The sequence below is a fragment of the Astatotilapia calliptera genome, chromosome 20, assembly GCF_900246225.1.
Source record: "Astatotilapia calliptera chromosome 20, fAstCal1.2, whole genome shotgun sequence".
In the NCBI taxonomy this organism is placed as follows: Eukaryota; Metazoa; Chordata; class Actinopteri; order Cichliformes; family Cichlidae; genus Astatotilapia; species Astatotilapia calliptera.
Genome location: NC_039321.1, coordinates 24542426 through 24556490, shown reverse-complemented (window position 1 = coordinate 24556490; position 14065 = coordinate 24542426). Strand labels below are relative to the sequence as shown.

Here is a 14065-nt window from a genome sequence, read left to right as displayed (position 1 = left end):
GGCAAATGTACATGTACATAAGGCAAAAATAGAGTTTGTACGATTCTAACAGGCTTGAAAGTCATTGTTTGGTATGACACCTATATTTCTATACAGCCTGAACACAAGAGTTCTTTTAATTTTTTAAACTAGTCTACAGAAATAGTTCTCTAGTCTTCTCGAAGGACATTCTTATTTGGATGCTGTGTGTGTTGTAGACACTGTATATTGTATCTCCTCCAAAGACACTGATGACGACTGGACCCAAAAATTTCAGATTTATATTTTTCACTCAATAAGAACTGTTGCGACTGATTTTCAGTTCTGTTCTTTTAATTTTGCATACAGCCTTTTCTCCCTTAACAGGGGCTTCCTGACAGCCACCCTTTCACTGAGACCATTTTTGATGAGGCTTCACTGAACATTAGACATAGGCATCTTGCTCCTCTCCTATTTCCTTTGTTTTCCACTTTTGCAGTTTCCCCAGATTTTTTAAGGACACACAGCACACTAATGCTAATAATATTTGGGGAATTAGCTTGTTAGTGCCAAAATACTATTTTATCCCTCTCAAATGGTACAGGTCCCAAAGCTTTTGCAGTTCATCAACCCGACCATGTTCAAAAAGTGAACTTTTTTTTTTGCCTTTGCCATCTGAAGGTCATGACAGTGTGACCTGACAGAAAATGACAATGAATCAAGATTTTTGCACAGATTTGACCTTTTAATGGCATGTGGTCCTAAGCTCGATCAGCTGTTTCAGTTTTCAATAAATTGCATGCTCGAAAAAATGTTTTGTCTCACTCCCATTTCTTCTTAATGCATGTTCAAGGTCTACTTGGAACCTTGTTAAGATCCTACCATGCAAAATATGAGTTTTTGCCATTTTTCAAGTGGTCTTAAACTTTTGATTGGGACTTTATAATCGTTAGTATTTTAGAGATACTGATTCAACAAAAGAACTGGAAACAAATTATGTGTTTTTGTGCCTAAAGATATCATTTAAAATAAAATATTTGCTATTTTGTTTGGTGTGTGTAGACAAAATGCTTTATTATGTCGATTATGACTGATTCACAGGTCAGTATTAAGTTACCAAAAAAAATAAAATTCCTCTAAAAACGGTCGGCCTATGTTTATTACTCAACACTATTTTAAAAATTACAAGTCTGGCTCTTTGGAAGCAGAATATAAAGAAATGAGGGGGGAATCAAGACTTTTGCACAAGACCTTTTATGTGGCCAAAATGTAAGGATGTGGAAGCCAAATACACAAAAACATTTCACTTTGGTAGGTGGAAAGCCTGCATTTCGTCCTGACACGGCTATGGACTCACTTTTGGTTATTGTGATTTGACAAACCATGGGTTTGCATTTATGGGAGGGGGTGTTACGGCCCTAGCCTCTCTCTCTCTCCTGAAGGTGCCTGTGTGGGCGTGTCCCACTACCTCCCCTGCCTGAGATGCCACCTTTCCCTCCTGTACAGCTGACTCCCATCAGCAATTAAGGGTATTTAAGCCCAGAGCAGGGTGAGCTCTGGGCCAGAGTGCCATTTTGTGTGGGTCCAGCTAGTGAGCTGAGTGTCTTGTGGTGTTTCCAGCTAGTGAGCTGTGTATTGTGGTTTCCAGCTAGTGAACTGCGCTTTCCTTTTGACTTTTTGCCTTACTGACCGACGCCTGAGTTTTGTTTGTTTCTTTTATGGTGATAACGGCTTGTCCGTCTCTTTTAGTTGAATTACTTCAATAAAACTGTTTTATTTAACTGTTTTGCCTCCCTGACTCCTTTTTCTGACCCGGTCACTTTTGTTACTTCCCCCTCCCCGCCTAGACCCCTCAGGGGAACGTAACAATCCTTCCATTTTGATTTGTTCTGCTCACAATCATCTGACTTACGATGCTTTTTTTGCTTTTTGATCTGTTTGTCTTTCCAACTCCCACAGTCCCATCTCTCCTGTTAGGGAAAATTTGGGTGTTAATTGGACTGATGTGTTGAACCTTATTTCCTGCACATGACGTTTCTCGTGTACACACCAAAGACCAACAATTATGAAAAGGTTTACTGCCATCAGTAGAGTCAGAGTCAATCTCATCTCATGCTTATGCCTCCAGTAAATAGTCATAAAGCCAGAAATAGCACCGATCGAGCCTTGTCCTCCTCCTCTTGCTCATATAAATAAACATGCACGCATTTGTGCTCAATGATCTGTTCCATGGATGTGCACATTCACAGGCAATGCTCATTCTAACACATGCAGACCTGCACACAAAGGGCTCGTGTTTGTGTACATGCACTTTCTTCATAACTCATTCACACACGCGTTTCTCTTTTGCCCTGCCCTTGTTTATTTGACAAGCTACATCAGATCCCTGGCAGCCTAGGCTCCATTTAGATTTCCATTTATAGTGTTGAGGATGAATTATTAAAATCACCAGGAGATTTTTTAGCCTCTCTTTTGATAAAATTGAGGTCTGAATAGAAACTACAATGAGTGTAATAACTGCTACAATTCCCTCCTATTAAAACAAAAGCAATGAGCAGCTTACGTGAGGCAGAAAACCAGGTAATGAATGCATGGAGGGAGAGGCAGACAATGGGCAAACCAAATGCAGGTTTTGTGAAATGGAAATCAGGGGACTGACAGACACTTTTGAAAAGGCCAACCAAAGGCGACATGCATTTGATGAACACTTCTATCTGCAGGGGCATCATCAGAGAAGTCTTGAATAAATGTGCTGTGGTTTATAAAGGTTTATAAAGGCTAACACTGCACCTTCAACTGTGACCTGATGGTCAAATGAGTCACTGCTGCACTTGTGGCATGACAACACACCTATAACAATCCTTTTTCACGCTTCACTCTCAACCACAGCAGCTTTCTTCCTGCAAATTTCTTATTACACGCTCATGGTACTTGAAACATGGAAGGACATAGTGTCATGCACTACTGTCTTGCAGGCGGGAGTTAAAATGCATTTTTGTAGAATACATGTGTTATTTTCAAAAATCAAAGATTTATTATTTCTATTTGTACTTATTATCATACTATTTGTTTTCTTCTTTGTTCTTCTGTTGCTAGTATTATTGCCTTTGGGGTTTTTTTTTTCAGTATTCTACAAATACTTCTAGTTTAATTATAAGTTCTGGTGTAAACTCTATGAAATTTGTACAAGTGCACTTGAGGGAATAATGACCCTAACCCAAATTTGAAACTGCCCACCCATCTCAAGAAAATGGAGTGCAGTACATCATTAATAACAACAACGACAACTCAAACAAAACATTAAGTAGAATTTGAATTGCTCAGTTACAAAATATGGAGTGAAAATCTTAATCACGACACTTAAAAATAATGTGAACCTTAACACAAACTACATTGCTTTGTTTAGAATATGGTTTTAAAAGCTCCTCGCTTGTGTAAAATTGCAAAAAGATAGCTTCTCATTAATATTAATGACTTAAACAGATGGCGCATGAGCTCGGTGTTTGCATAAAAACAAGGTTTGGATCGTTATGTGTTGGAGAGCCTGAACAAACAGCAGGCATCTCTCTCCTGTCTGCAGGTAAGCATGCAGTCTTTGCTTGCTGGCAGTAAGTGCTGAGTCAGGCATACTCATCCCAGAGATACTCATCTCAGAGATCTTGTGGGAATAAGATCATTCAGCCCTGCTCACTGCTGAAGGATAATACCCAAACACTATTCATTTCATTTCATTCATTTCATTTATTTATTCATTTTCAGGCACAACAAATACCTATATTGAACATAAAATACTATGAGGATTTGAATGCTTTCTAAAGAGTCTGACATGTTGAATTCCTAAACAATGGGCAGTATCTTTGAGCTTTCCAAAAACCATGTCTGTGAAGACAGTCTTTAATATATAATCTTAAAAGTATTAGTATACTTTTTCATATTTGTCATTTTTTTCAGCTATCTGGAAAATTTTACAGTGGTTTTGGATCAAAGATCAGTCTGACCCAACTCAACATTTTCTATATATGAAGGCTCCATTGATCCAGTCTTGTAATGGCCCTTTTACATGTCACGATAAAGAAAAATTACTAATGGAAATGTTATCAGCAGTTAGAAGAGACCGAGCTAAAAATAACTAGCCTTTAAAAGATGATATCGCAGCAAAAATGCAATAAAATCCATGCCTTGATTATTTTCCATTAGAATACTGTAAAAAAACAGACTTGACTGTCAGTGTTTGTGAATGTAATTACTCTGTACTAAGGGATATGGATATAAAATAAAGTATAACATCACAAATTATGTATCAAGGTTTTAAAAGATAGGCAGACTTTAGAAGGAGATTGGACGATACCAACCTTAAGGGCAGGGACAGGCAGGGGCTTATTGTCCTTGTCCAGGGAGATGAAGGTGAAGAAAGCTGAGACAGCACGATATTTCCCCTTCTCTGCCTCCACCACTGAGGACGCGTCTACCAACACCTCAATCTCCATTGATTTGTTACTGACAAATGTGAGTCGTCCTGTCACCGTCACCACACACCCTTGGGAAGAAGAGGAAAAGGATATTGAGCACTCTGATTTTCAGTGTTTTAAAATAAAACCTAAATATGTTGCCATTTAGAGACATTTTCATTTTTTTGATCTTTACCATAACATTTTCTACTATTTCTCAGACATAGCAGTTATTTTAAGGCTTCACTTAGTCTTATAAAGGTGAAAAAAAGAAGTTGCACAAGGCATCAGGTTTTCACAAAAACACAGCATTCCAACCGCTACATCAAAAATACTGAATAATGTAAGTAAACTCATACTAAATAGCTTTAATTACACTGAATATGATCTATATAATAAACTAGCAGAGGAAGATTTCAGCTCTGGTCTTGCAGTCTCTATCACATTGTTGCATCATGGACTTTTCGAGACAGGCCGGCGACCTCTGGCTAAAAGCTCACGCTGAAGTAATATTGAAGCTGCACTTTCTCAGATATCTAATCAACCAACTGTCTTTCACTCAAAAATGTGCTCTCTACCTTTTGTCACTGCAGCGAGGTGGGAAAAAAAGTTATCAAATAATATTACAGAGCATTGTTGATGTATTTCATTATTCTCTTTGATGTGCCTGTACTGTAATATTACTGCAGTTGCCATAGAGACAAGGAAAGAAGGTGTTACTCCTGCAGTCAGGAACAGATCGCAAGTATATGAGTGAGATCTTATAAAATAGTCAAAGTCCTAAATAATAAATGATGCACATAAAAAAAGGGGGGAAAAGGCTTTTATCAGTGTATGAGCTGCAAAGCACTCTGACACGATGACAACAATACAAGAATTCTATCAGAATTAGACTTGACTGTTGTTCAGTTACAGATCTCATATTCATGCAGGATACTCTGCAAAATTCATGGGTATAAGTTCGGTTTTCTTGACAAATAAGCCTCTGTTGTCAAAAGATATGCTTATAGAGTCAATAATTAGGCTTTTTGCAGTAAACCCAGGTTTGTTACCCTAACCCATCCATCCATCCACCCTCTTATCCAATTCAGGATCACAGGGGCCTGGAGCATATCCCAGCTGTGACAGGTTGAGAGGCCATGTACACCCTAGATAGGCTGTCAGGCTATCACTTGGCTGACACCAAGAGACAGACAAGCATTCACGCTCACATTCGAACCTAGGGCCAATTTAGAATAGCTAGTTACCCTAACATGAATGTCTTTGAAGTGTGAGAGGAGGCCCAGAGCGTGTGGAAAGAAAACACACACAGGAACAACGAGACTACATTTATAAAGCAGTTTTTAAGGCTTTAACAAACAAACTTTTTGTGTTTGTTTTGATTATGGTTTTCTGTGATGCAGCCTAGAACTGAAGTACTGAGGGTAAAAAGAAAAAAAATGGAGATGGCAAAGAAATGCAAAACTGCACACAGGTTCAGAGTAGGCACACATGAGACAATAACACAGTCAAACTTTATGCCATGCAAAAAATGTCCAAAATCTTAAATTACAAACAACAAGAATTCTAATGATATACGGAGCTTAGCAAATTGATTATCACCACCAAATACAAGGTTTAAGCCACAGCTGCCTTAAATTAACAGTATTATTAATTACCAAAATCACTTTTAAGTTTCTGTAATGTTTAATCCAACAATATGCACAAGGTCTTTAATCAAGTTGAGAAAATTCAACTTTCTAGATTTTTATATATGTTAAGATGACTATTACGCTATCATTATCACACATTCAGTAACCTTGGATGCTGAGATATTTAGGAAACGGCAACAAGGTGATCATGAAAATCCATATGGGTAAAGAACTTTAAACAGATAATAACGTGCAGTAACTGCGGTGAGGTCTTTTCAGCATACCTGGCAACCGAGACCACAAATTTAAAGCATTTCATTTCTCTCTTGTCGACTGACCTTTAGAGGATTTTTTTAATGCTCCCATGTGTCAAGTCTCATTTAAATAAACTACCTCTTACTAAGATTTATTAGGCTCAGTGAAACAACCTCTGCTCAGTGACATTACACAAAAATGAGGCTTGATGATGGGTGATTTTGAAGACCTTCAGATTAATGCAGAATGTAGCTCTTGACTTGTGCAGCATTGGAGGTCAGCCAACCAAAACAACTGGCAGAGTCCCATGTCTGAAGAGCTGATAAAGCTAATCTGCTTTGATGAAGGTACCCAGTCCATGTCCAGGCTCAGTGCTGTGTGCATGTAATGTAATACCACACAACAACAGATTTGTTATTTTAGCGGATGAAGATGGATGGATGGATGGATGGAGTCTAGGCTTTTCTATTAGTCTTTTCACTGACTAACAAATAGCACTGAAGACAAAAACACATTTGAGTGTCTTTCCACGGGTCTTTTTTTTTTTTCTTTAGCTAGACAGTACATGAAAATGTCGGGGTTTTAACAAATAATGCTTTCAATGAAATGAAATGTACACTTAATAAACAAGAACAACATTGTGACCACTCACGATGACACACTGGTGCTTTTATTTTTTCTTCTGTATCACATTTTCACTCTCACCATCAGCGCTCCAGTCCCTGTCTCTGAAATGTCCTTTCATCCAACCTTTTGAAGTTTCAAGCCTTTCTTCTCATTATTTGTATCTCTGGTTGTTTTGCTATAATGGATCACAGAAAAGACCCCTGCCTGAACCCTCCTATGGTACATTATTGACTAGTATATTATCACCAGTGCATCCTCATCAGTGCCTCAATATTTGAATTATTAAGTCTGCTTTTTTTTCTATAATTCTGGTGTTCTTTGTGTCTTCTGTGATTTTTCAAAGGTGGACCTCTGAGGCAGTTCAAATCAGTTCTTATCTATGGTGCTTAAAGTGAAAAGTCCACCATCCTCTCAGGTATCACAACTAGGTAAATTTTTCTAATTTTTCTACTGTATTACCACAATTAAAATTAAGCTATCCAGATGTCTGGCACTTAGTGACCAGGACCTTAACAAGACATTTGTGTGTTCCTTTATATATTTATGTGGCAAAGGTTGAAATGCTAGCACCAAACAGTTGGGAGCAATTCAACTGTCAAAAGAAACAGTAGCAAGATGAAAATGCATAAAAATAAAATGACAAAATAAATCCAGAGGTAGAGACGACAAAGCTAGTGGCTGTTTTTTAGGATCCTTTTTGTTTTGATACTTATTTCCATTATTTCCCTAAACTTAACTTTTTTTTTTTTGCCTGACCAGCTAGAGCAAAAATGAGAACTGTAGAAGTGACATAACCCCTAAGTCACAGTGGAGCCAGGGGAAATCATGTCAGCACTAACTGAACTGTGAGGACAGATGAAGGTAGCAAGTGGAGCAACTAGGGGCAGATGAAAGATGTGGTCATGGATCTCCACCACTCTGTGCTGTTCACCCCCCCCCCGAACTGAACTGAGGAGGTTGCAGTTATACTGTATTGTCAGACATGTATCATACGTATGTCTGTTATGTGTGCCTTTTTTAGGAGACTATGTTCCTGCCTTCTTAGAATTGCTTTTATTATGACTGTCCCTGAAGGACTTTGGATAAGCGAACTTATCCAGGAAGTCCTGGCAATAAATTCTGCACTCCAGTGTTCGACTGGACACATTTTCCAACTGAAATATCAAAGGCTACATGGATAAAGGTATTTAGAGGCTTAGAATTTGTTCATCTGAACCTTTCAGACTGTGAGGCGCTTACAGCAAATACAGTATAAATAGACAAAGTTTGGTAATGGAAAATAGTTAGGTCATTATTAACAGTGGTGTGTGTTTCCAGATGTAGTGGCAGCTCTACAAAACACAGTTGGCCTTGAATAGCAACCGTGTGACAGCTGTTAACGTTGGCTTAGTTGATTTAAAACAGCACCGCCAGAGGCTAAATTGAAAAACGCTTTAGAGTTTCCATTTTATCATCTCTGGTCAAAAGGCGAGAAAACGTTTTGCAGCATTCCTCTTGGTAAAGCAAATGGACAAGACAAAAAAAAAGCAATAATCACGCAGAAATATCTCCCTGCATCTCTGGATATTTGTAAGTATCAGAGATTTAAAAGTATGAGTGTATTCTCTGTGTTATCCTCACCTTTCTTGATCTTGCGATGGAAATTGATGGCATCCACTGAGGCAGTGACAATATTGGTATTGCAGTGACGAGCTGCCACAATGCCAGCGACCTCATCCATCAGCTTCATGGTCACACCTGTGTCAAACACACACACTTTTAATTTATTGCATGCAGTCCAGCCAAAAAAGAAGCTGCGTAGATAACCCTTTTGCACCACATTTTCTTACTCCACTGTGGCTCTCTTGAACAATAAGACACTAATGACACCACCCGTCCATCAGTTCTGTAGCGATGCTACATGTGAATATTAGCTAATGTGCTCCACTCTCTGCTCAAGCTACAAAATAGCTTTGTTATTTGTGAGTAATAAAAATACATTTTCAGGGTCAAGAATGAAGCAAAACTGACCAACATGTGATTGTGAGCCTGTACAACCTGTAGCATCCAGCACTCTTTTCATCCCCAGTGAAACTTGACACTCGCTTGTCTTTAAATCGACAAAAGCTTTTAAAAGAAAATGTAGTCATCAAGCTGCCGCCAAGTTCGAGACACGGTTTCACTGAGAAGAGATTATTGGATGTGGAAGCTAATGGGATTCCTAATGCAATTAGAAAACTATCCACCTAAAGTTAAATGCCAAATAATGAACAAGTCTGCTTGCCATTTTCTCAACATTACCTTTTCTTTCAGACGCATTAGTCTAATGTGTATGAGCTGACTGTCTACCAGAAGTGTTTCCAGCCAGCTCACGGTAAGCTGAAAGATGTCATCAGGGCTCAATTAAATAAAAGCCATTATTAATTTTTACGTTTCCCCCATGTTTGGTAATTCTTCAAATTACAGCTTGTTTATCCACTGTAAACAACATATAATGAAAAGACAAATTGAAAAAACACTTACAGACACTACACGGGTCATTTGTCTGCACCATTAAAACAGGATAAATGATATTACATTTTTATTTACATTTTAAATTAAAACAGGACAGAGTAACATTACCAAAACCTATTTTTTTATGTTAAATCTAAGTAACAATATTTTCTCAAATTAGTACATACAAATAGTTTACAGGCAGTAATTGTGCCATTTTTCCTTCATTGCAATGTTTGACTGTATACAATGACCACTGGTCCTGCACTGCTTTTTCTGAGGCACAGTGTGAGTCTAATAAAACGGGTATAGTAAAACTCACTACTGTATACATTCAGACAAACTGGCAAACTGTTTATACAGCCCTGCACATAATGAGTGTCCTAAGAAGCCTGAAGAGATTGAAGAGTGTAAAATTATTATTCCTGCACAAAACGTCTGAACCGGTGTTGGCCAGGCAAGAAGCACAAAGTTAGGAAAAATTGCCGTCTGGCTAAGATCTAATTTCCAGTAAAACTGCAACGCGTCGTTGTTACTGTTACAGATCAAATAAACATTAATTAGTGAGCTACAGTCACGCTTCAGGCAGAGCCAGTAAGCCCTGCGTGTTTGAAACGCATACAGAGATAAATGTTTGTGTTTGCTGTGAGCAGTCAATGTGTTTAGCCCAATCTTGGTAAAAACAGGGTGCTTGTAAGTATCTGGAACACAACCTGCACAAAGACAAAGAGCTGTTTCTCAAGAAAATGAAAACATGTGGTCGTAACACATGTGAAGAAGACTTGGATAGATTGTTTGCCGCAGTTTGTTATTACAGTCGTTATCAATGACTGGGTACTCAGTCTCGGCCCTGCAGCTATTCCAAAGTGCAACAGTGAAGTCTGTTCTCTGTGAGAGATGAAACAACAAAAGCTCAATAGCCTCCTTTTAAAGTCAACAGGAAGGTGTGCATTTGATTAAGATGTAGACAGATTTAGTGAAAAGTATCACATTTCAAACAATTCAACAACAAAAAAGTTTACAGACCACCTTTTCACTTGCAAATAAATCTTGGAAATAGTCTGATGTACAAGAAAACAGTTTGAAATCAAAGTTTAGAGATTACACGAACAACACGCAACTTGGCAACTTGTGTCAAATGCAAAGGAAGCAGTTGTTAGTTGAGCTCTCGCAGAAAGCAAGTGTGTGGCTTAAAATGAACAGAAAAAAATAAAGAGGATGGCGTCTGCTTGTCTGTTCTGTTAAAGAGTGTGTGCACTCTGTGAAAGAGTGTGTGCACCTACGCTCATTTGAAGACAGACGTACCCTCCGCTAGACACTCCGGTTGCCTCAGTCGTTCCCTCTGAGCTGCTTTTTGTATAGCTTGTGTTACAGCAAATCAATAAGTGTGCTTTCTGATTGCTGATTTGGCTCCCGAGGGTTCATACCATCTGCACTGTGTAGCTCTGTTTGTGACAGCCAAATGTGTGGGAGTACAAACAGAATGTACCGCTTCTCCAAAATGCAGCATTCACTGTAAAAAGTGGGCCCACTGAGTTGATTAAGAACTAAACACGCTATTACTGAGACATGCTCTTACCCCAAATCATGTTCAGAGAATAATGGTCATTTTATTTACCGTCCCAGTGTCTGCAAAATGACACTGTCCAGCTAAGTAGAACCATTACAGACTGTACTAGTTCATGACTTTCCAACAGGACGTTTTAAAATAGAAAATGGATTAGCGCTGACTCTGATGTGTGATTATTTGGTTCAACTCAAACCCAAAACAAAAAACGGCTGATTGATTAAGTATATTTGTCAAAAGTGCTCTCTGATTGAGGCTGATGATATGACTACATTTAAGGAAATGCTGTTGCCACACATAAATGGGACAATAGTATGTTAAGCTAAAAATTATGTCCTTAAATCTGTTGCAAAGTTGTTTTTAATTGGGGTTTTCTTTTTTTAAAGCAACTTTTTTTTTTATCTTGTTTTGTGTTTTGCTTTGTTTTTGTTTTTTTCATTTCTGCTATGTTGTGAAAATTGATGGGATCTCACCTAAGATTGAAAATTTCCCCTGGGTACAAGGCACAGCAGGCTACTACAATTCAAAGCCTGTAGCTGTCGTGTCTGAGCATGTAACACTTAATGGAGATGGATCCTGACCTGAACAAGATGATAAAATTGAAAGTAAATGCCGCATTACATCAAAGTGGTAAACTTCCCGACTTTAGTTTGTTAGGATCCCCCTCTAACTGAAAGTTCCTCTCAGCTCATTCCATTTTATCTACCAACAAATTTAATCATTACCTTATAAAAAAAAATTCAAAAAGGGAGACAATAAAAAATTTTCATAGTACTGTTTGCATGCAAAATAGGTCACATAATCACCCGGCTCTGCGGTTTTACTCCATCCTAACATTTATAACAACTTCTAGCTGTTGTTTTGGATTTCAGCTGCATTTATTTTCTCCGTCTCACAGCTCTGATCGATGTTTTTAAACAGAGGAAGCAGCTGTTTTCAGGAAAAATCCCCCACCCAGGACTAGACTACATGCGAAGTTAGTAACCGGCTCATTAACAGAGTAAAGCATTTAACAGCAAAAGGCCAGATATTTCACTGTTACAGAATCTGATCTGAAATATCAGTTTCTGTAAGTAGATATTAAAGATTCTACACATAGTAAGTAAACAGCTGTCCTTCCCTTTGCTACATTATGTGTTTTATCATTTAGGATTTTAGGAAGACTTTTTATTTAAAGGTCATTTCAGTTTTTGAATGATGAGCTTCTTAGTTATAATAATATTGATATTTGGCTTAGCAAAATCTTGCTTCCCTGACATAAACTGATAACCATCCAGGCATCGGGCTGTTTTTCAGCTGTTAATGAACTGCAACATTTTATGTAAATCTTTTCCACTAAAGTTAAGGCATTTGGTAGTGAAAAGATAATTTATTGTATTATACATCAATCATACACTCAGATTTGTTACAAAGTTATTACAATTGAAGCTGAAATCTGGGAGTAGAATTTAAGGCAGCAATCTAACTGAGCCAGATAAGCAGTAAGTAGATAGTGCAGCTCCATTTTCTATATTAATGTCTTGTTTGTCGTCATTTCAAACAACAAAGTATCTGAGTCGGAAGCAGCCATGCGTCAACAGATAAACCCAGAGACTTCTGGCGGCTAAGAATAACTACAAGCACTTTTTCGCTAAAAGTTTAATGACCTTGCTGAGAGGCAATTATGAAGAATCGTCAACATTATCTACATTTTTAAAATTCGTTAAGTTTACGTTTGTTTTTTTCCACAACATATGCTTGTCAAATTACAGGAAAATGCTTTAGCACTTCCCAGACTAGTTCATTAGCATTACTCATCAGCAGCAGTAAAGTTATAGGCTGTATTTACTTCAGAGCGCTGCTATTAAATTAAGTTGTTGTTGGGGAAAAGCAGTGCGTGCCAGTGTGTATAAAGAACATGGGGGACGCTAGGACCCCAGTTGTTTTATTAAAAAGCTGACCAGAGCTACAAAAAAACCAAAAAATTTTGTAACGTGGACAGGACATGATGGATAGAATAGAATAGAAAGCATTAAATACAGAAAACATTAAATATATAATAAAAACATGTTTTATACACATAAAATCAATAAGATATAACTTCTTTCATATAGCCCTTTACTTTTTCATCTGCATCCTACTACATGCCACGTGTCGCCTATTTAAAGTGCTTACTTACTGTGTATAGTTCCTTATTAATCCAACATTTAAGCACATAAGTGGCTGTGTAACATGTGCATGAAATATGCAACTTTTAGTGTACATGAACTACATGAAAACGTACATAGGAGGAGCATCATGGACAATGCATTATTGACACTTAAAGGTTCACTTCTGTCTGGCAGACATTTTTTGTACTAATTGAAATAAATTTTAAAAGCTAATTTTAAAAAAGCTAAACTGCAATTTTGGTAAATGCAGTGTCTTATTTACTGTCCACAGAAGAGACAACAGTCAAAATCAGGTAACTGCTGACAACTCATTTTAGCTGCACATATTCCACATTTCTTGAACCCAAATAAATGCTTGCATATCATTTATTTCTTCCAAGATCAGCTTGGATTCCCGAACTACCAAGTGCAACAAAACCCTATGACTACAATGTTGTGCCACATCAAGTTAAAGACTGCACTGTCCTTGGGGACCAAAGATGCTTGTCTTGATTAATCACTACCGTCAGAGGAACTGCTAATGCAACTCCTGCACAAATCTCTCTGTACAGTCAATGTAAAAGGTTAAAGTGAGGCTCAATGTGAGACTGCAAAAGAGGACATGCAAGGCCAAGTCAGCCCTGGGCCTGGCGTTACACATTCACAGAATGACATGGCACACTATGACTCTCCCTTTGCCGTAGGGTGGGAACACAGAAGGCGGGAGGGGGAGGGGCAGCGTGTGTGTGAAGAGGAAAGACAGCTCACTCCAATGGGAAAAAAAGGGCAATTAGCAACAAAGTCCGTAGTGCAGCCCAGTTTGCCACGGGGCAGAATACCTCAGTGATTAGATTCCTTGTGACGATTTTCCCAAATCTTCACGGACAATGCTCTCCATAGGCAACAGGCACAATGAGAACAATGAAGGAAGTCTTCCAGGCAGCTCTTGTTGCCCATCAACTCTCTGTACTAACTTCA

General features: G+C 38.2%; 1 protein-coding gene across 5 annotated transcripts in view; it reads right to left on the bottom strand.

Annotated features, from left to right (window-relative positions):
* Positions 1 to 14065, bottom strand: part of acot7 (acyl-CoA thioesterase 7) — a 58490-nt gene that overhangs the window by 8674 nt on the left and 35751 nt on the right. For all 5 annotated transcript variants that reach the window (XM_026153137.1, XM_026153138.1, XM_026153136.1 and 2 more), the window contains 2 exons: positions 8540 to 8656; positions 4311 to 4495 (listed from right to left, as the gene is read on the bottom strand). In XM_026153137.1, the coding sequence (XP_026008922.1) occupies positions 4311 to 4495; positions 8540 to 8656 (302 nt within the window). The remainder of the gene's footprint in view (positions 1 to 4310; positions 4496 to 8539; positions 8657 to 14065) is intronic.